At 64.5% G+C, this 20,525-nt stretch overlaps 1 protein-coding gene across 7 annotated transcripts in view; it reads right to left on the bottom strand.

Annotated features, from left to right (window-relative positions):
• The window catches only part of CBFA2T3 (CBFA2/RUNX1 partner transcriptional co-repressor 3), a 94,645-nt gene that overhangs the window by 6,794 nt on the left and 67,326 nt on the right, over nt 1–20,525 (bottom strand). For 3 of the 7 annotated variants that reach the window (XM_064581555.1, XM_045890569.3, XM_064581557.1), the window contains exons 2-11: nt 20,088–20,234; nt 17,155–17,232; nt 11,925–12,163; nt 11,749–11,838; nt 7,616–7,797; nt 6,818–7,038; nt 3,824–3,909; nt 3,023–3,221; nt 2,553–2,621; nt 986–1,176 (exon numbers count right to left, since the gene is read on the bottom strand). In XM_064581555.1, the coding sequence (XP_064437625.1) occupies nt 986–1,176; nt 2,553–2,621; nt 3,023–3,221; nt 3,824–3,909; nt 6,818–7,038; nt 7,616–7,797; nt 11,749–11,838; nt 11,925–12,163; nt 17,155–17,232; nt 20,088–20,234 (1,502 nt within the window). The other 4 variants (XM_064581556.1, XM_054511205.2, XM_045890570.3 and 1 more) reach the window with 4 other exon arrangements.

Below are 20,525 nucleotides of genomic sequence, written 5' to 3'. Positions count from 1 at the left end.
AAAGATGGCCAGATTCCAGTACAGGGTGCACGGCCAGGCACTCCCTGCCCCCCGCCATGGGGCTTCTGCTCCCTTTCTGTGGAACGAGCGGTAACCTCAGCCGCGCACGTGAGCAGAACGTGGGCAGGGATCCTGGGAGAGACCCGAGCTGGCAGCCAGGCTGAGGGTCGGGGAGCCCACGCCCGCCCCAGGAGGAAGGCCCAGTGTCCAGTTGGCCCCCGAGGCCTCTTGGGCTTCCTGGCTCGCTCTGCTCGGCCACACCGGCCTCCTTGCGGTCCTCACTCCGCCCAGCGTGCCCCAATCTCGGTGCTTGCTGCTCCCTCCTCGCTCTGCTCCTCAGATCCCTGCCCGGCTCGCTCACCTCCTGCAGGACTCTGCTCACATGTCACTGCCCTGCTGCCTTCCCTGGCACCTGCCTCCGTGCGGTCTGCCCGTTCTGACCCTCTGGGCCCGTCCACGCACACACATACCAGAGGTCTGGAGACAAGTCCCCTTCCAAAGGACGGTTCTAGAGGAAAACCTCTCCCCCTCCCCCGACTCCTCTGACGTGAGAGTCCTTCTGGACGAGGAGGAGAGGCACCCCCTGCCCCCGCCCTGCGGACCCCGCCCAGCCTCTGACGCCCAGAAGCCAGCACGACGTGATGCTCAGGCCCCTGCAGTGCATGCGTGCGGGCGGTAGCTGACGAGGCCCTCTAGACACCCCCGCGGTCTCCACTGCGCCGTGCCCCCAGCTTTCACAGGTTAGCAAGAGCATGGGCCCGGCGCCTGCCAGCCTAGGTCTGAATAATGCCCATGACATCCTGGGGCGCGGCCCAGGGCAAGCCACCTACCCCTGGAGCCCTCGGGGTCCACGTCAGCACGACGGGGACACCACAGGACCCACTTCGCCGGCTGCCTAAGGTCGTGAGGCGGGAGGCAACAGAGTGAGGGTTCGGGGCCTGGACCAGAGGCTGGCATGGGGTGGGGGGCGGGCGGGTGGCCTTACCTCACTGGAGTCCTCCTGCTGGTTGACCACGGTCAGGGCGTCCTCCGAGGCCTGCCGCCGGGCTTCAGCCAAGGCCCGCTCCATCTTGGCGCGCTCTGTGCTGATGAGCTCGTGAGCCTTTCGCTCGGCGTCCGACACGGCTTTTTGCAGCTCAGACATCGCCTGCCGCTTCACCTCATTCACCGCCTCCTCTGCAAAGGACACGCGGGCCGTGGTCCCGTGGCCCAGCCCAGCCAGGCCTCCCTGTGTTGTGGGCGGGCCCTGTACACCAGCGGCCGGGCACAGTGTGCAAGCCTGGTCGTGGGGGCGTCTCCCGAGCCTGGCCCTGGAGGGCGTGGCCAAGCCCACCCCTGACGTGGACGCCACGGGCGTGGGGAGGAAGAACCTTGGAACCCACGAGTTCCAAGTGAGGCTCATGCTGCCAGTGTCGGCACCCCCTTTGAGAACCAGAGCCGTGGACAGTCGGCTTCCCCTGTTGCTGGTATGGAAGCAGTCCAGGGGATGCCCCGTCTGGGGCTCCGCATTCTTATCATCCCCAAGCCCCCTGTCACCCACACCTGCGGCCTCCAGCCTGCTCCGGTCTGGAGAGAAGCACGCCGTCCTTGGTGTTGCTGTCGTGAGCTGAGCTGTCTGCCTACGGCCAGAGCGTCTGCTTGGGTTCCGCTGTGCTCCCCAGCCCTGGCAGACCACCCACGGCCGCTCAGGCCTGCCTCAGTTTCCCTGGCAGTGCCCTTCCTGCAGTGGTGTGAGGGGCTGGGGTGGTGTTGAGCAGGGCTCCTCTTAAGGAGCCTTCTGTGCTGGGTGTGGCAGAGCTGCCGGTCCCCCAAGTCACCACCGGGGCGCCATGTCGCTGTCGCCAAGGGTCCACCATGGGCCAGATGGAGGCAGAGGGGACAGGCCAAGGGAAACGAGGACCCCATCCTCCTGTCCGGGCCTGGGCCTTCCCCCACCTTGCTCCAGGCAGCTGCAGCCGGTCTGTGGCCCCTTGGCCTCCGCGCCTGGGGTGGGACGCTCTCCTCTCTCTGCTCTCAAGATGCTGCGATTTTCTCCCTCTTCCTTACGCTTCACATTGACTCCATCCACGGATCAAAACATCTCAGGGACCCTGCTGCTTCTCTCCACCGGCGCCACCCCAGCTGAGCCCCCTCTCCCTGTCTCTCTTTCTCAAGCTGCCCACTGGCTTCTCCTTCCGCCCCGCCCTCCCCACAGTGTGTCCCCTCGATGCAGGGAGCATCCCCCGCACGCTGCTCCGTGCCACACCCGGAAGGCCACAGGCACTCCAGCTCTCACTTTCTGTCACACGTGTGTCTGTGCACATGTGTGTGCGTGTAGGACCCAGGGACCTGCTCTGTTCTGCTGAGCGGCACCCTCGTTTCCCTGCACATGTCAGGTGCCAGATGTCCTACCCTGAACACTAGGTGCACTCCCACCCCTCCTGCAGGGTCTGTAGAGCCCTGTGAGCTTGGCCACCTGAGCGCCCCATGCAGACGGAAGCTCCCTGCAGATGACAGGGCAAGGATGGCACCCCTCCAACCCCCCACGCCACCCCCCAGCCAACTGCACTCACCAGCCTTCCTCCATATCTCCTCGGGCATGTAGCCAGACAGGGTCCTAGGCACGAACTCCCGGTGGGTGTCTGAAACATGGATGCCAGCATCACGCACAGAACAGGGCCATACTCAGCTGGGTAAGGGGGACGTGGTGTGTGCCCTTGGGGGGGTCCCGCGACGTGCCCCTGGGTGGAAACCCTGTATCCGCTGCTGGTGTGGGGCAGGGCAATGTCAGGAAAGAGGATGCTCTGGAGCACCTTGGACTCGGCCGGGACCTGGGCCTGTCCTGGTTTCCGTGGTCATCTTCCCTAAGTCTGGGCTTCTGGTGGTTCGGGGTGTAGCTTTACGCAGAGCAGAAGAGGCACCTCCTTTTCCAGGGAAACTCTTGGGTTGTATTTTACTGTAGTGCCACAGTGGGGGTGCTATTCTTGGTCCTTGGCGCCCCTGCAGTGCACCCCCGCCCCCCATGGTGCCCCTGGGCACGCACCCAGCTGAGACCCCTCTGCGCCCACGTTGCTGTTGAGGGGCCGGGCAGTGGCAGGCACGGGGCCCTTCTTGGCGTCCTCAGTGTCACTGTAGCGCTGGATCCAGTGGTTGAGCTCCTCGCGGTCAGCTTCCTGGCACTGACGCAGGACCGTGAGTGACCGCCGTGTCTTCTCAGCCATGTCCATGATGCAGTTCAGAAGCTGTGGGCGGGCGGGCGGCGGTGAGCATGCGGGGCTGCGTGTGGCTGCTCAGTGTGGGGGACGTCCAGGGAGCTTCTCATACACCCTGGGCCTGGGCCAGCCCGCTGTCCACAAGGGCTGGCCACAGTGAGCTTAGAGCCACAGTGTGAAAATCGCCTCCCACCGCCTGGAAAGGCACCAAGCACGGGGGTGGGGGGGTGAAGACCAGGCTTTTAGTCTGGGGCTCTCCTTTCAACTCTCCTGGTTGTGTTCTGCCCTGGGGACAGCAGATGGGCCTGAACTCCTCTGGGGACCACACCTGCCTGGGCTCCCTTTCCACAAAGGAAGCGGGGGAGGGATAACCCCAAAAACAGTGCGGAAGGTGTCCCAACCCCCACCAAACCACCTTGCTCCAGAGACAGGGGAGGCTCTGTAGGGCAGAGATGGGGAGGTTATGAGGGGCTGACCAGGAGCAGAGTTCCAGCTGAGGCAGGTAGGCGCCTAGCAAAGCGGAGCCCACAGTGACCCTGTCCCCCCCACTACCTCCCCACCCCCCCCAGCCCCAGGGCCCCACAGGCTGGGCGGAACCCCAGGAGTCGCGCAGCCCAGGCCTGGACACTCACGTTGTTGAGATGCTTCCACTCCTCTGCCCACTCCCGCTCCGTGAGCCTGTGGTCGATCACTTCCTCCTGCCGGGACCCATGCACTGCTGCAAGGGTGTATGGATGCTCAGTGGCCGCCCCGTGTCCCAGGCCCCCCTGTTCCCCAGACCCACCCCTCACCCCAGGCAATGTCCTTTCCTGTGTCCCCTCCCCAGCCCCAGCCCCGTGCCCTCCAGGCCCCGCCCCTCACCTAGCCCCCCCCTCAGGGCCCCCGGTCCCACCCTGTGCTTCCCAGGCCCCGCCCCTCACCCCAGTCCCCACCCTGTACTCCCCAGGCCTCGCCCCTCGCCCCAGGTCCCGCCCCGTGTTCCCCAGACGCCCCTCCCCCCAGGCCCAGCCTCCGGGTCCCCCAGCCCCGCCCTGTGCTTCCCAGGCCCCGCCCCATGCTCCCCAGGCCCCGCCCCTCACCCCAGTCCCAGTCCTGGGGCTTGGCTTTGCCTGTATGAGGGAAGTGGACAGGGTGAGGAGGGGGACCCTGGGTACTGACCCTCTGTCCACTGCCTTTGGGGGGAGGTCAAGAACAGGCCTGGCCTCTACTCAATGTTTGGGAGGAAGAGATGGGTCCCCACCCCTCAGTCTAGGCTTGGCCACCCCTCCCGACCTCCCTGTCTGCAAATCCAGCATAGCTCAGTTTTCCTGCCCTGCTGCCCGTGGAGGCTGCCTCAGGCCCCACTTTGATGGCCTCGCCACTCCTCCAAAGCCCTCAGGGGCTCACTGGCAGCTGCCTGGCTCCAGCCCATGCTGTCCTACCTCCTCTCAGCCCGCTGGACTCCTACACACCCCTCAGAGCCCAGGTCCCAGGCCCCATCCTCAGCAGCCCCGAGCCCTTCAGAATCCATTCAGCCCCACACAGATCCATGTGCTAGACCGTCCTGGCCACTTCCTTGTTGACTCTGTCCCCGAAACTGGCTACGTCTCCTGGGCCAAAGCCCAGTTGGGCAGGAGGCTGTGCTCTGGCTCATCTGCTGGGTCCAAGTGGGGCACCCTGGGAGACAGTGGGGTCTGACACCCCAACACTTGATCCCCAGGTCCTGCCCTCAGCACGCCGTGTCCGTTTCCCTACCCTCCGACCTTCTGGGGGTGCACAGGAGGGGAGGGCCCTCCAAGGGAGGTTCCTCTGTCACTCCCATCCGACAGATGAGAACACCGAGGCTGGCTCAGGGCATACGATTGCCCAAGGTCACCCAAGGTCAGCCCAAGCCTCAGTGGTGCCCTCAGCTGCTGGCTGCCACAGCTCCAGAGGCTGAAACAATGGGGTGTCCCCCCAGCTGGTGACGAGAAACAAAACCACTCTGAGCTGAGGAATTCCTACCATGCAACAGTGTGTGCCTGTCCTCATGTCGTTTCTGACATATCAAGTGCTCTTGGCCGCACGCTGGTTTGGGCGCTCCTGCCGTGGCGCCCCGAGCCTACGCCAGGTGACCCCGAGCTGCCCGGTGCTGCCCAGGCTGGGGTCTCTCTGTGTAGGCCTTTTCCAGCCCCGAAGGGTCTCCTAGCCTCCCCGAAGTGCAGCAGGAGTGAGAGGCCGCAGCCCCCCCCGCCCCCGCCGCCGCCCTCGGAACCCGGGCCACACCAACACCCCAACCAAAATAGTGGCTGAGATCTGCCCGACAGCTGGTGTTTATTTTTGCATTAGCAGGAGCGGGTGGGAATTAGCACCTGCCCGACCCGGCTGCAGGGAGCCAGACGCTGTCACCTGCTGCCTGGGCCCAGGCCCTGGAAGCTTCCGCAGGGTGGGGGCGGGGAGATGGCCTTGTACGGGGTGAGGCCTCTGCTGACCCTGCCTCGGGCCCCCCACTGGTGCCCTGGGACCCTCAGCTGTTTCCAGGCTGTCCCCCCAACATGCTGGGGGGCCCCCAGGGTGTGGGCTGGTCCTCTTCCTCTCTTAGTCCCTAACACAGAGGGGGTCAGAGGGTCGGGCAGACGTGGCCAGGAGGCTTTGGGCACATGCATGGGGTTTCTGGGCCTCCTCATCTGTGACATGGGCCTGCCGATGCACCACACACCCATACTATCAACATTGGGGCCTGCTGCCCCTGTAACGGGGGAAAGGATAGGACGCTGCCCTCCTTACCAGCCCTTTGTCTGCCCGGCCCCATGGGAATGCTCCTCACACCACCCGAGAGGTGGGACTCCCGTCAGATGGGCTGACAGAGGAAGAGCGGGAGGCCGGGAGGTCACATGGTGCACCGAGGCTGCAGGGTGGGGATCTGGTGCTGCGCAGAGGGTCCGGGCTCCTGCATCTCCCGCCCCCGTGCACAGCGCACTCACTGTGGTTTGGTGCTGTGGGGCTCGCTCTCATCCCGCTCGGAGAGCAGGACGGGGTGTGTGTACTCAGTGGCGCTCAATGAGGGCTCGTGAGTCTTGGAGGGGCATGTGCTTTCCCTCGGGGTGCCTGGGCCCAGAGCGTGGGAGTGCCCTGGAGGAACGAGCTGCAGCACTGTGGCTCGCATGCCCACCCTAACAGGGGGTCTCTTCCTGGCTGGCCGTGACCCCAGCCTCCCGCTGCCCTGGACACAGGGCCCCGCAGCATCCAGGCTGAACACCCCGTGTGTGTACCTGGCCAGTGGCCAGTGCCCCTCTAGGTTCTCTAGGTTCCCTCAGGTCCTGTATCTGCCCCTGCCCAGCCCCCAGGGACAGTCACCTCTGTGATGACAGCCCTTCCCCTGGAGGAGGGAGTCTCCCCACCGTGACCCAAGACAGAGGTCTGGGAAAGATGGCCCTCCCTAAGACTCAGGGGGCACAGCCCAGCAGGGTGCGGTTTCCCTCTGGGCCGCAGGGCCCCACCCCACTCAAATCCTCTCCCCATACCCATTTCCTCAGCATCCTTCCTGCACGGACAAGGCCAGGAGGGTCAGCGTATCTCGCCCGCGCTGACGTGCTCGCCGCAGCTCTGTGCTCCTCCCCCAGCCGTGCAGGCCCGCGCATGCCCCTGCTCCCCAGCGCACCGCTCACCGAGTTGCCAATGGCGCTCCCGCAGCTCCCGGGGGTCAGGGTGGCGGTAGGAGTCACGGAAGTGGTGGGCCACGGCCATGTCCTCGAGGCGGTAGTGCGGCGGTGTGGGCTGGGGCCGCCCATTGCTGGGGCTGTAGTGCTGGGCGGGGCTCAGGGTGCACGGCCGTTTGCTGAGGTGGTCGGGGTGCAGTGGGTCACGGTCTGACCCATTCTCTTTGGTCCTGACCCAAAGAGCAGGCAAGGTCACAGACCACGAACCGTGGACAAAAGCCCAGGCAGGAGGGGTGAGAGGGAGACAGGCACGGGCAGGACAGACAGGTGCGCAGGGGCAGGGACGAGGCCGGCCCCCCACTCTCCCTCCTCCCCTGGGGCTCGTGCCAGCCTCCAGCGCCCACGGGTTCTGGGCTCCCTGGCTGGGGGCCAGGGAGCCGGAGCCTCTGTTGAGGGAGTGAGGAGACGGACACGCATTCTCCAGTGGCCAGACAAGCGCCCAGTTCTGTGGCCAACACTGAGGGCCAGCCCAGCGCCTGGGGACCTCAGGTGCCTGAACGCTCAGGTCCTCATCCAGCCCAAAGCGAAGAGCCAGGCAGTTTCTGCCACAGAGACTCCCTCCTGACCCCTCCTGTCCTCCCAGGGGCCATCTGAGTGGTCAGGATGCCGTGCCCAGCCCCGTGCGGTGGCCTTGCAGGCAAGGCTTGATGGCCTCGGCTGCGAGCTGCGGGCCACGGAACGCAGCAGGAGGTCGGCCCACGTGCTGTCAGCCCTGGCACCAGGCGCCCGCTGTCCCGCCCCCCTCACCTGTCAGGTGTCCTTCTCTTGCCGTTGTCGTTGACGTCCAGCAGGAGCTCGGAGGAGTCGATGGGCGAGGAGGCGTTGGCGTCCAGTAGGAGCTGCTCATGCTGGGCCAGGTACTGGGCGGGGGTCTGCTTGGCCAGGCGGGCGCAGTGCAGGAGCTCCCTCTGCAGCAAGGGCAGGTTTGCCTGCATTGGGGGAGAGGGCACTGCGGTCGTGGCCGACAGGGGCCAAGGCTCAGTGTGCGCTGATGGCTGGCGGCCAGCCCTGCTTTGTGACCTCAGGCACGTGGCACCACCTCTCTGGGCCTGTGTCTCACCACTGCGATCTGGGAATGGGGGTGGGCACACGGATTTGAGGGGCAGTGGGACCCCGAGCCCAGATCCTGGCCCCCCAGCTGGGGTTTTTCCACTTCACCAAGCTTCCTGCCCTGGGGGCACCTGGGGAAGGGCAAGGAGGGGACCATAACCAGGACTCCTTGCCTTCACCTGTGGGAGCAGGCACCAAATCTCCCCCGTGCAGAGCAGAGAGCGGAGGCCCAGCTCTCCATTACAGCCGACTGTAAAAGGGGGGGCGGAGCAGCACCCTGCATGTGTGCTCCAGACCCCAGTGTGCATCCCCAGCTCTGCCACCGCCCGCGGGTGCCCAGCCCAGCCTGGAGCCCACACCACGCATGGTGGTGCCCACCCCACCTGGAGCTGTCACCTCCCGCGATCCTGACAACCACCCGCGGACACACGTGACAACGTGGTTCCCCGTTGACGGGTGAGGAGAACAGAGCACAGCGAGCAGGAGGACACATCCAGGGCAGGGCACGGGATCCAGGTGCCGTCCCCACTCGCAGCGCCGTGTGCTCCAGCCCCCCCTCCTGTGTGTGCCGCCGGGGGGCCAGCGGGCTCCTCCAGCTGCCCGCTGCCTTGCCGGAGCCTCGCGGCATGGCAGGGCACGGGCTGGGTGGGGGCTCAGCGGCAGGCTGCTTGGGAGAGCGGGCAGCTCCGAGTATTTGTAAATAAACACAGTTCCCCAACTTTCTCACGGCATTTCAGAGTGGCCGCCTCTGCCCCTGTAGCCCCGCTGAGCGCATCCACCCGGACCTGATCAAGCAGCCGATGCGTTTTTGTCAAGCAGAGCCGGCTGCAGGGCCTGTTTTTCTATTTGGATAGCTGAACGGGGGCCAGCCCGCCATCTGTCGAACACGTTAGGAGCATGAGCTGGGAAAGGAGGTCCCGGGAGGTCTGAAGACGCCAAACATCCTCCCTCTCCCCTGCCGGCCCCCCTTCCCGAATGGCCTCCCTTGGCTGGCTCAGCAGGGCGGGGACCGCAGGGGCACCGGCTGGCCGGCTGGTCGCTGTTAGGGCCGTGGAAACATCTGGATTCCCGGCCGGCTGGGGCCAGCTGGGAGCCGGGCCTGCGGGCGGAGGGCCGGCCGGGTGGGGCAGCGTCTCCCAGCTTCCGGAAAGCCCCACCACGTAGCCACGCGTGGTGTCAGGCTGAGCAGTGGGTTCGGGGGTCTCGGGGCCCTTGGTAGGGGCGAGGGGAAGGGGAAGCCCCAGGGCAGAAGACTGGGCGGGGGCTGTGGGGCGGCTGCTGCCTCTGGGGCAGCAGTCCCCACTGCGGGAGGGGAGGCCTGGCCACCCAGATGCAGACAGGCTGCGCTGGTCTCCAGAGCCCCGTGAACCCCGACATGGCAGGAGGGCCCAGAACTACCTTCTTCACAGGCAGAGACTCAGGCCAAAGGGAAATCAGTGTTTGTGCAAACAAGTGCGACATGGGGCTGGCTGAGCCATGACCCCCGTTTAACGAGGGCTTGTGGTGTTTCTGCGGCTCTGTCCAGGGCCTCCTCGGATGCCCACACAGCCTGGGTGCTGCGGGCCCGGCGGTCAGCCCACCCTGGCTCTGCCCTGGGACCCTGGGCCAGACACTTGACTTGTGTCTCATCTGCGAGTGGGGCCGTCCTCCTGCCCTGGGTGTGAGTTACCTCACGCATTCCTGCCCCCGTGACAGGATCACCGTGGGAGAGGTCCGAGAGCCCAGAGCTGGGGTCTGAGCCAGGCGGGCCACAGTTCCTGCCTCTTCTGCAGGGCATCGGGCACCCGCAAGGGCACACCCCATCGTGGGCCTGGTGGGTGGTGAATCCTCTGGAAGGTGATCCCCCTCCCAGGGCTCTGGCTGGCATCTCGTCACAGGGCCTGCAGATGGAACTGGCTGCACCCCAGGAGCTCCATGTCAGGGAGATGGACTCCGTGTCCTTGACAGTGTGCTGGCCCCGAGCCCCGGGTGGGGTCACAGGCACGGAGTGGTCTCGGCGTGAGAGCCCCGGAAGCCCTTCGAGACCACCGTGGGCAGAGGGGACACAGAGCCAGAGAGCTCCGTCACAGGCAGTGCTGGGCCCATGTGGTCTACCTGGCAGCGCGCTGGGGTGTGTCTGGGAGGACACTGGGGGGGTGGCGGCGCCGTGGGCCGGGGGCTGCAGGCCTGGCTGGGGCCAGAGCAGGGACACCGGATGCTCCCCACTTCTCCGATAAACAAGGGCAGCTGAGTGGGCGGGGACATCTGCTGTAAATATTTGATCTGACCGAGTAAGCAGGCGCACTGTGTCCCCAAAGATGGGGAGCGTGGAGTCAGCAGTAAGTGGAAGGAGGGGAGGGCAGGGCCGTGCTCCCGTGAATTACAAGTGACAGCCAGATGGGCCCAAACCCTGGCGCCTTGGCTCTCGAGTGTGAGCGCAGCAGGGTGTGGGAGGGAGGGCAGGAAGGAGGGAGGAGAGGACGGGTGTGGGGCGGGACCTAGGGTCCCCTTGACAGGGACTGTCGGGACCGCGGTGCCCGCCCAGGGCCTCCCTGCAAAGGCCTGGGTCCAGCCGGACTCCACCTCTCTACCAGGGGGACCTGGGAGCCAGGAACGGTGGGCATTCCTGCACCGCCCCCTTCACAGAGTTGCTGCGGGGCGGGGGGGTCAGCAGGGGCGCTGTAAAGAGCTTTGCAAAGCATGCCTGGTCCGCAGAGCGTTTAAATGCCCCGACGAGGACGCCCCAACATGAAGCGAGCATCCGCCCCCGACCCAGTGGCTGAGGATGGCGCATGGCAGGTTTGCAGAAACCGAGTCAGAGAGGGGTGAGCTAGCTCGGCCAGGCCGACAGCAGCGGCCCAGGGGCAGGGCTGGGAGCCGGGAGCATCTGGCCTTGTCTGTCCTCAAGCCCCTCTGGAAGGCAGCCCCCAGGGCCCGCCGCGCCGGTGAGCAGGGTCCAGGGAGACGGCATCTGCTAAGTGAGCTCTGAAACCCTGATCCCCGGAGGGGCCCAGAAGGGTCACAGGGTCACATCCCTTTGGGAAGCGTTTTACCTTTGCCCTCTCTGGGAGACACAAGATCCTCCTGGTGGAGGGAAGGCCCTGAGAAGCGGGTCCAGCGGGGTCTAGAACTACGCTTGTCCCGTTGTGTACACACACCAATCACCCAGTACCTTGTCGCAGGTTCCGACTCAGGGGCTCTGGGCTGGGGCCCAGGAACCTGCACAGCTCACAGGCCCTCATGTTGATGCAACTGTGGGCCCGGCACCGCCCTCCCCCTGCAGAGGCCCTGGTCCACTGTTGGCCTTCCGCGTCGGGCCGCACGGCCCTCGTTCCCCTCTGACGCCCACTCATCCATCCGTCCGCCCATCCCTCCGTCTGTCCTTCTCCTCCCTCTGATCCAGCCTCACGCCAAACACAACAGGCACACTCCTGCGTCGGGCTTCTGTGCCTGTTGTCCCTGAGGCTCTGTCCCCCACTATCCACCTGCTTCCCTCTCTCATCCTCCTCAGCCTGCACCAAATGCCCCCCCCATCTGCACCGGTCTGTGGCCACTGTTGGTTGGCTGAGCTCTCTCCCACCGTGTCCCCAGGCCTCATGCATGACCAGGCACACAGTGGGTGCTCAAAGCATAGCTGTCTAGAGGATGAGTGCATTTGACCAATACTGCAGGACTGAGCTGGGGAGCTCTGTGTTAGACCACTGGGTCTGGAGGTCAGCGCTGTTCCCACGCGGGACCCTCCAGTGTGGGCCGAGAGAGGTGCCTGATCACAGTGGGCGGGGAGCAGATCTGGGACTCCGCAGAGGGCCCAGCGACGGGGCAGGGGTGGGGGGAGATGGACGCGGGCTTACCTTCAGGAAGGGGATGACAAATGGACGCAGAGGGAAGTTGGTGGCCTCTTGGAGCTTGGAATGGAACTCCTCGATGGTCAGCGTGGAGTTCTGCGCAAAGAAACACACTTGCAGTCAGCCGAGCCCCACGGCCCAGCTCCGCAGACCACCAGGCCTCTGCCGCCCGCCGCACTCACCACGAGCCCCAGCACCAGCGTGCGGACGCGCTCCCCGATCTCCGGGGAGATGTCGCTGCCGAACTGCTGCAGGGTGGTGAGGAAGCGCTTGAGCTTGCTGAGCTGCCGCGCCCCACAGGCCGGGGGCAGGTGCTGCGTGGACAGCGAGGCTGTGGACGAGGTGGCCGGGCCATTGCTGAAGCCGCTGGGTGTGGACGGGGCCCCGTTGACGGCCGTTGGCGAGTGACTGCCGTTCATCACTGCGGGAAGGAGTGGGGGCTGAGGACGACAGCTGACAGAGGCCGCGGGCTGGAGCCAGCCGCGGTGTGGCGGGGGCACCGGACGCCCTGCATGGATGTCCAGACTGGGGCCCAGGGCAGCAGCAGGTGGGGCTGGGCCAGCGTGCGGCCGCGATCGGCGTGGCCCGGCTCAGCACCACCCCTTGGCCTTGCTCTGGGCTGCATGGTCAGGCCCCTCACAGCGAAGGGGGGGACACCACACCAGGACACCGCCAGTCTGCTCAGGTGTCTGCTGGGATCAGGCAGAGGGGCTTCTCCTCCAGGAGGGACCTGCAGGCCTATGTCCCCCTTTCCGGGGATCGGTGGCTCACCCTTTCTGAAAGGCCATGACCCTCACCTCTGCCACAACGGCCCCAAGTGTTGCCCCATGGCCTACACAGGCCCCGTTGCCTGGGCTGACAGGGCTTGGGGTGGGGCAGAGGGCCCTGGACACCCTGGACGAGTGGGGTTGGATCCTGGCCAGGAGGTGCCCGGAGGCCTGCTGTCTAGGGCTGCCACCACCCGGGTGTGAATGCACAGGAGCCCTGGGCTGTGTGGGGAGGACAGGCAGGGGACCGGAGGCCCCTGTGATGAGCACACTGCAGGGGTCAGAAGAGCAGCACTGGTGGTCACCAGGGCCCCAACACCGGAGTCAGTGTCCCAGGACTGGTGGAGACCTGGGGTCCCATGCCATGCCCTGGGACAGGACCTTACTCCTCGCTGAGCCTGCGCCTGGCCGCACCCCAGGCCCCTGGCCTCAGGAGCCTGAGCCTCAATGACCAGGGTCTGCAGATCCTGAGATGTCAGAGATCGTGGGCTGCCAGGGCTCTTGGTAACAGTGGACAGGGCCCCAGATGTGGGAAGGGAGGTTGGCACACATGGGAGTCCTGAGGCTTGTCTGATACACCCAGCAGCCACTCACACCTTGCCCCTCAACCAGCTGCCTGGGCACCTGCTCCAGGCAGCTCCCTGTGTTCGCACACTGAGCCCCTTGCACACTCACTGGCCTGCCCCTGAACGTGCTCCCTACATGGTCTAAACCCCTAACACATGCCTTCCGTTCCCCACCTCTACTCCCTGCCTCAGCATCCTTACACATACTCCTATGCACACACACGCAACACACACTCATGCCGATATACATGTACACACATGCACCTGCACACACACGTGTGGACATGCACCCACCTGCAAACATGCCCATGTACTCTCAGACCCACATACACACATACACAAAAGAAATACATGCCCATACACAAGGACATGCATACACACATGGACACACATACACACAAGGACACACATGCACACACGGACACATACACACAAGGACACGCATACACACAAGGACACGCATGCACACGAGGACATGCATGCACACACGGACACATATACACACTAGGACACACATGCATACACGGACACACATACACACAAGGACACGCATGCACACACGGACACACATACACACAAGGACACACATGCACACACGGACACACATACACACAAGGACACGCATACACACAAGGACACGCATGCACACTAGGACACATATACACACTAGGACACGCATGCATACACGGACACACATAAACACAAGGACACGCATGCACACACGGACACACATACACACAAGGACACGCATGCACACACGGACACACATACACACAAGGACACGCATGCACACACGGACACACATACACACAAGGACACGCATGCACACACGGACACGCATGCACACAAGGACACGCATGCACACACGGACACATACACACAAGGACACACATGCACACAAGGACACACACACGGACACGCATGCACACAAGGACATGCATGCACACATGGACACACACATACACATGGACGTACATACACACATGAACACACAGCCATGTACACACACACGCACACACGGACACACATGCACACATGAACACAGATGCACACACGTGCATATGCAGCCCCACGCAGCCAGACCTGTATGATAACACCCATGTATACACACAGATGCACGCACACACGGACATCTCTCACTCACTCGCCTGTGGTCCCCAAGCCCACGGCCCCGCCATCCAGCTGGGCCTGTGCCCAGGGGCCGAGCCAGGGAGTCTTTGGAGGTGGGCAGCTCAGGGCTGCTGCACCCTGAGGATGGAATTTTCGAGGCTCCAGGCCCTCCCTGGACCCATGGCTGAGACCCGGCCACCTGTGAGTGTGGAGATGGGGAGCAGGAGCTCCTTTCTCGGGGCTGGGGATGCGACCAGGGTCAGCTCTGTGAAGCGGCTTCCGCTGAGCGCCAGGTGTGTCTGCCGTTGACCCTGCTTGCTTTGGCCGCTGGGGGTGTGGCTGTGCCGTTCCAGACCACGCCCGCCCTGCCCATCCTGGCCGGGCCCTGGGATGTGTCTTCTGCACACGCTCTTGGCCTCACCCGGCCTGGAGGGGCAGCCCACATGCCAGCCCCCTCCCTGGGTCTCAGCCCTCCCCCAGCTGTGGCTCTCCTGGGTCCTTGTCACCCCCTCCACCTGCCCTGCAGGCCAGGGAGACACAGCTCCCACTGAGTCCAGCCCCGGGGCTGCACTGTCCCCCATGGGCTCTGGAACTGGCCCATCCCTGGCCCTCAGAGCCCTCTGATGAGTGCCCTCTGTTAGCCCTGAGGCTGCCGTCTGGTGGGCTTTGCCTGCCCCGCTGCCCGTGCGTCCAGCTGTGACGGCTGGCTCTACCCCATGGACCTGCTTGCCAGAGACACCTGCAAATGTCCCTCCCTGACTCACTCCACTGGACTGCTGGCCACGAGCCAGGCACCCAGCCTGCAGGTGGCAAGGCTCACTATTATCACGCATACTCCGTAGGATTCCCCAGACGGTCTGCCCCCGCAGGGTAACCCCAGCACCCACAGGCCCTCAGCAGCAGCCGACACAGCTCTGCCCTCATGGGCAGGAGAAGCTGCCCTGGCTGGGAGGGGCATCCTGCCCGAGGCCTCACATCTGCCTGGACTAGCCCAGGGAGGTGAGAACGGGGGCCTGGCCTCAGTTTCTTCATTTGCAAATGGGCCTTGGCTAAACCCGAGGACTGGTGCCCGGGCCCCTTCCGCTCCATGCTCCCCTGGATTATAGAACCTCTGCTATCCTTCTACCACCAGAAGGAGCTGGGGATGCTTAACCCTGATTGCTTCTGTATATTGGGGGATCACTCATCACTTGTCAATAATTGGCCACCACTTAGCAGAGGTTTGGAAACCACTGGCTGAAGGCCTCTTGTCCTGAGACGGGGTCTGAGGACTCAAGTCAGCTCTCCCCTCCCCAGGAGACACCATGCAGTCGGAGCCCATTTGCCTCTGGTCTGAATGATCTCGGAAGCCCCTTCTAGGGCCTTGAAGGGACACACCAGCCCCGGAGTGTCACCTCATTCGGGGGCTTCCCTTGCTCTTCAATGGAGAGTGAATGCCAAACACAGGCAGGAAGCATCCCCGTCCCTCACCCTCTCTGAGGTGCTGTCCGGAGGACCCTCCGATAGAGCAGGAGACCCCATTGTTGTGCCAATTTTCTCTCTCCCTGGTGAGCTCCAGCCAACAGACGCCCTGGTCAAGAGTGATGAGAGCCACCGGCCGTCACCCCGGCCAGGCCAGGAGATGGCCCTCTGCCACGATGGCCTCAGCTCACCACAGCAGGGGGCTGATTCCTCGCAGCAGAGCTGGGCCGTCAGCGGGGTCTGGATCTTCCAGAGGCTTCTAAGACGAATGGCTGTGTCTACCTCCTGGGTCCCCACCCGGCAGCTGCCGGCCCCGCCTGGGCCTGACCTCCCTGCAGCTCTCTTACCAGCTTGCCCTCGGTGCCTGGGTCCTCCCGGTGGCCTGCTTGCCCTCGCTTGCCCGTGTTCCCTCCCGCAGGCTGCCGGGCAGTCTCAGCAACTTGCTAAAGAGACGCCGAAAATAACCCCCGGCCACAAGCGCTTTCATTCCCACAACAGGTGTGTTACTAAGTTAGACCGCACACGTGTCCCCGGCTGATGTTTGGGGGCACACGCGAGCACCCCTGTGGCTCCCCGGGCCCCGGGGCCCAGGCGGGGGTCGCGCTGGGACGCGGAACCCGACAAGCAGCCCCTCTTCCCGTCAGCGCCGCGGCTCCGGGGACACGCTGGGCGCCAGAGCCAGGCCAGGCCGGATCCCACAGGGCAGTAAGGACAACGGTATCGCGGGACGTAAATAATGCAGGACCGATACGTCACCTCCTGCTCAGAGCCTGGGGGCTCCGCAGGGCCACCCGGGCCGTGCAGCTCCCTGGCGTAGAGTCAGGGCCTGACCTGACCGCACTCGCTGGCTGACGAACTATGAGCACAGCCCCCGAGCACTTTCCACGATGGGCCTCAGCTGTGGTCCCGAGACTTGGGCAGAAACGTCCACTGGCAACCGAGCGCCCAGCGTGTCCCGGGCCCCGTGTGAGACCAGCAGCGTCTCACGGCTCCTTGTAGTTGCCCTTGGCACTAGGTGCTGGGATGACTGCCGTTTGACAGGTGGAGAAACTGAGGCACAAGTGTGGAACCTGCCCAAGTCACCCGGCCAGGAGGGGTGGGAGCTGGGGCCTGAGGCGGGCCGGGGTCCGCCCTTGCGTCGGCCAAGCGACTGACTCGCTGTTGACATCGGATCTTCTCACAACTCTGGGATCTGGATCTGCCTTATTCATCCTGCTCTGTGGTTGGGGAAAAGGAGCTCAGAGAGGCCCCCCCACCTGCCCAGTGCCACACAGCTCGCGAGTGCAGGGCGGCTGTGAACTCGGGTCTGACTCGGGGCTCTGCACTCTGCTCTCCTGGGCCTGCCCCCGGCCCCCTCTTCTCTCTAAGGGAGGCAGGGCTCATGAACACAGCAGACGCAACAATAATGGGGGTGCAGGCAGTGGGGGGCACTGCTGTGGCCTTCCCGGGGCAGAGGCTGCTGGGGTGAGGACCTCCCAGGAGGCTGCGGTTTTTGTTATTTTACTTACAAAGACAGACCATAGACCACTTTAAGCAGCCATGAAAACGGCCGTGGGGCAGGGACATCGTGGGCCCGTCTTCTCGATCTGTAAGCAAAATAAGAAAAACACCCTGTCAGGAAAGAGCAGGTGGGTGGGCAGGGCCGCCCCTCCCCTCTGCCTCTCCACAGCAGTTTTGGGGACTGGGACTCTGTCACCACCTTGGGCCGGTCCATTCTCTTCTCTGGGCCTCAGTTCCTCTACCGTAAAATAACGGGGTTGTATTGGGGGGTCTCTTAGGGCCATATCTGGGAGGACCTTCTAGAGCTCAACAAGCCCTGTAGTGTCTCCAGCCGGCATGGGTGGGACACCTTGGTTCCTAAAAAGCTCTCTTCCTGGAAGGCGCCCTATAACCCCACTTGGCACCGTCCTCAAGGGACCCGGAGCCCAAGCCGACAAGACGTGAGGTTCGTTGACAGACAAGCCAGTGGTGGTTGGAAAACAAGGCCCAGCCCTTAGCCACCGTGAAGGGAAGAAGCACCAAGGGGGCAGAGATGTGATCTGTCCGAGCTGGAGTTAGTAAGTGGAGCCAAGGCCAGATGGGCTGGACCACTGCAGACAGGCAGTGAGCCCCCTGTCACAGGGAGTAATCAAGGGCAGGACAGGCCTTTGAGGGCATCCCAAGCCATCTCAGCCATCCTGACCACTGCCACAGCCATACCGTGGCTTCAGCTCCAGGATGAATTTGTGCCCAGGCGGTCATCAGGCAAGGAAAACCAGCTTGAGCCACGGCTCAAGGTCAGCCTCTGGCCTGCGTGGCTCCCAGGCTGCTCCTGGGGAAGCTGGGGAGGCTCCCACCCTGGCGGCCAGGGGCATGATGCAGTTAACCACGGCTTTCTGGGAATTCCACACAACTTCGCACAACTCCGAGGCCCCTTGGAGGTGACCAGAGACCCAGATGGACACCCCAGCAGCCCAATGACATTAAAGTACCGGCTTCGAGTAGAAGGAACCACCGGCCTCTTCTAACCTCCATGCCCCAGATAGAGCCAGGTCCTCCCCTCCAGAAATGTGAGCCCGTGGTGCACCAGTGTGAGGGGACAGATGGCTGTGAGGGGGGCCCTGAGCCACACACACGCCCCACCCCTGTCCCCAACCTGGAACATCTGGTTCCCAGACCGGCGCTTTCGGGAGCATGGGTCCTGGGCCAAGAAGGAAAGTAGGCCGAGGGCGACGTGCCCTTCCTAGCCGGGCAAGTGGCCCCGAGGCCTCGGGCACGCCGGCCACGGCCCGCCGGCTTCTCTGCCTGGGCACCAGACCCTGGAGGGTGGGCTCATCATTTTAGGAGGAGGGCCACGGCCTTGTGTCTTGGGAGCTGCTGGTGGTGGTTAAATGCCGTGGGAGCCTCCGCCTGTGGCCGACAGGGGTCCAGCCCCGAGGTGAGGGCGGGGTCCGCATGGCGGAGGCAGAGGGGACCCGGATGGCCAGCAGCTGCGTGACGGCAGAGCCCAGCCAGCCCCTGCAGGTCGACCCCAGCCTGGACGCCCAGGGCTACCGCAGTGTGAGGCCCCGCTCTCCTGGGCCCCTCCTGGGGAAGGAAAGGTCTGGGGTTCATTCCGGTCTCCATTACATATGGTGACCCTGGCACAGACTGGCCCGAGGAGGAGGCCCTGGGACCTTCTGTGGAGGGAAGGTGCGGGGAGGGTGCTGGCTATTAAGCTCCTGAGTGTGCTGGGAAGTCTCTGCCTCAGACTGCACACGGGGAGCCGCTGGTGCGTTCCACCTGCCCCCCCATGGCGCAGCGCGGTCAGGAGGTCCGCTCAAAGCCAGCATCCTACAGAAAGGGCCAAGCCTGGCCTGACCGCTGAAGGCAGCACCTTTCTCCAGAGGTAGGCAGGGTCACAGCCAAGCCCCATGGTCCCCGGCTGCCCGGCCTCCGATGACAGGGAAGAAAGGAGCTGGGCCCTGCGGTCTCGCCTGGGCTATGGCTGGCAGGAGGCTGTCTGAGGAACCACCAGGCTGAGGCACTCGAGGCTCCCTTCCCAGAGATGGGCTTTGCTTGGGTTTCAAACCTGGCGAAGGGACGTGTGGGGCTTTCTGGCCTCTGGATGTGGGGGGAGCAGGTGCCGTGCGGATTCTTTCCACTGCCCACCAGAAATGCCCAGGACACACTGCTAAGCCCCTCGTCTTGGGGGGCACGGGATACCATAGCCCCCACCGGCCCAAGGCTGGCGTCTCCTCCCAAATGCTCAAGACCCCAAAGTCACTGAGTCACCGATTTTTCTGAGTCAAAGCAACAGGTCAGCAGTGGTGTTTGTGGACTGTGGAAGCCCACCCAGAGACGCTGTGTGTGCCCAGATGCTCACCCCAGGTCCGCCCAGGGCCAGGGAGACACTGGGCGAAGGGCCGGCCTGCCCTGCACATCCCCCGGCAGCAGGGCCCCCGGCTGACGCCAGGTCCTGGCCAACCCTCACACCCCACTGCGGCCTGGCTGCCCAGCTCCGCTGAGGCCAGGGCCACCTCTGATGGACTCACAGCCCTCGAGTAAGCTGGGCTCTCCCTGTCCCTCTCTGGGCTCCAAGTGTAAGGGCTTTGACAAAACACTCACGATGTGCTGTCACTGGGTAAGAACTTGCACAAACTCACTTGTCCTCACAGCAGCTCGCTGAGGCAGGGACTGTGGCCAGCCCCGAATTATGGATGAGGAACGCCAGGTCCAGAGAGGTTAAGTAGCTTACCCAAGGCCACACAGCCGCAAAGTAGAAGAACCAGGATCTGAACCTGAGGCTCAGGCTCCGAGCCATGATGAGATCCTCCCTCTCCAGGGCCCAACGGTGGGCGTTTATGGGTTCAGGGCAGAGGGCCCCCAGCCCTGGCTTGATTCGCGGGAATGCTCGGAGCCTCGCACAGCTCCAGGGGACCTCCACGCTGCCCACTCGGTGCCCCGGCCTTGGGTTACTCACTTGTGTGAGGCGTGAAGGAGGGGAGCCGGGTGGCCCCCTGGGACGCGGCAGGCGCTGGGGGCGGCATGCCGGGGGGCGTGGAGCGGGGCTGCGTCTTCACCTCGGCAGGCGAGTCGGGCATCGTTGCCGTCTTGTCCTTCCTGCCCACTGCAGGGGGCCGCAGGGAGGAGAGAAAAAGAGAGGCACGGTGAAGCAGGCTGAGGGGACGCGAGGGACCCACGCTGGGCGTGGACCTGCGCTGCGGGCACCCGGGGGGGGGGCCCCGGCTCTGGGCACAGCCGGTCCCAATCCCAGGGCCCAGTGTGCCCCCGACAAGCCTCAGCTGTGCTGCGAGGCGGCTGACATCCCTCCCACCTGGGCGCAGAGGGCAGGCGTGGGGCAGCCCATTTCAGGTGGGCTGGAGGGCGGAGCTGAGAGAATCCTGGGTCAGTGGGAACG

Source organism: Mirounga angustirostris, unplaced genomic scaffold (assembly GCF_029215605.1).
Source record: "Mirounga angustirostris isolate CCGP_5_RB_7025 unplaced genomic scaffold, mMirAng1.0.hap1 SCAF_16, whole genome shotgun sequence".
NCBI classification, from domain to species: domain Eukaryota; kingdom Metazoa; phylum Chordata; class Mammalia; order Carnivora; family Phocidae; genus Mirounga; species Mirounga angustirostris.
This window is presented reverse-complemented; position numbering and strand designations above follow the sequence as displayed.